We start from the raw sequence: 297 nt of genomic DNA on the forward strand, positions 1-297 counted from the left end.
TGCCTTGCAGGTAGCTGTGTCCTCGTGTGTTGAGCGGCCGCTACCAGGAAGGGTTTTTCTGCTGAGGGCGGAGTTTTGTGGTCATGGTTTTTCTCCACAGCGCCCCCTCCTGTTCAAAGACAATAGAGCAGCTCTTATAGAGCCTGCCAGGTGTTTCTGTTTCAGAGTGCCTTACGTTATAATGTGTGGAGCTCTGCAGACGTTCTTTTAGTTTGATAAATACAGGTAGAGTGTAAAATAGCTCAAGATAAAAGAAGAAACCAGCCAGGTTCTTTACAAAACTTTATTTGTAAGGCA

At 45.5% G+C, this 297-nt stretch overlaps 1 protein-coding gene across 1 annotated transcript in view; it reads left to right on the forward strand.

Moving 5' to 3' along the window:
* The window catches only part of LOC104958178 (serine/threonine-protein kinase pim-3-like), a 4293-nt gene extending 4279 nt beyond the window's left edge, over positions 1 to 14 (forward strand). Inside the window, exon 7 of the mRNA XM_010785899.1 lies at positions 11 to 14. Within this exon, the coding sequence (XP_010784201.1) occupies positions 11 to 14 (4 nt within the window). The remainder of the gene's footprint in view (positions 1 to 10) is intronic.
* Positions 15 to 297: the final 283 nt, after the last annotated feature.

The sequence above is a fragment of the Notothenia coriiceps genome, unplaced genomic scaffold, assembly GCF_000735185.1.
Source record: "Notothenia coriiceps isolate Sejong01 unplaced genomic scaffold, NC01 NC01_scaffold00028427, whole genome shotgun sequence".
In the NCBI taxonomy this organism is placed as follows: Eukaryota; Metazoa; Chordata; class Actinopteri; order Perciformes; family Nototheniidae; genus Notothenia; species Notothenia coriiceps.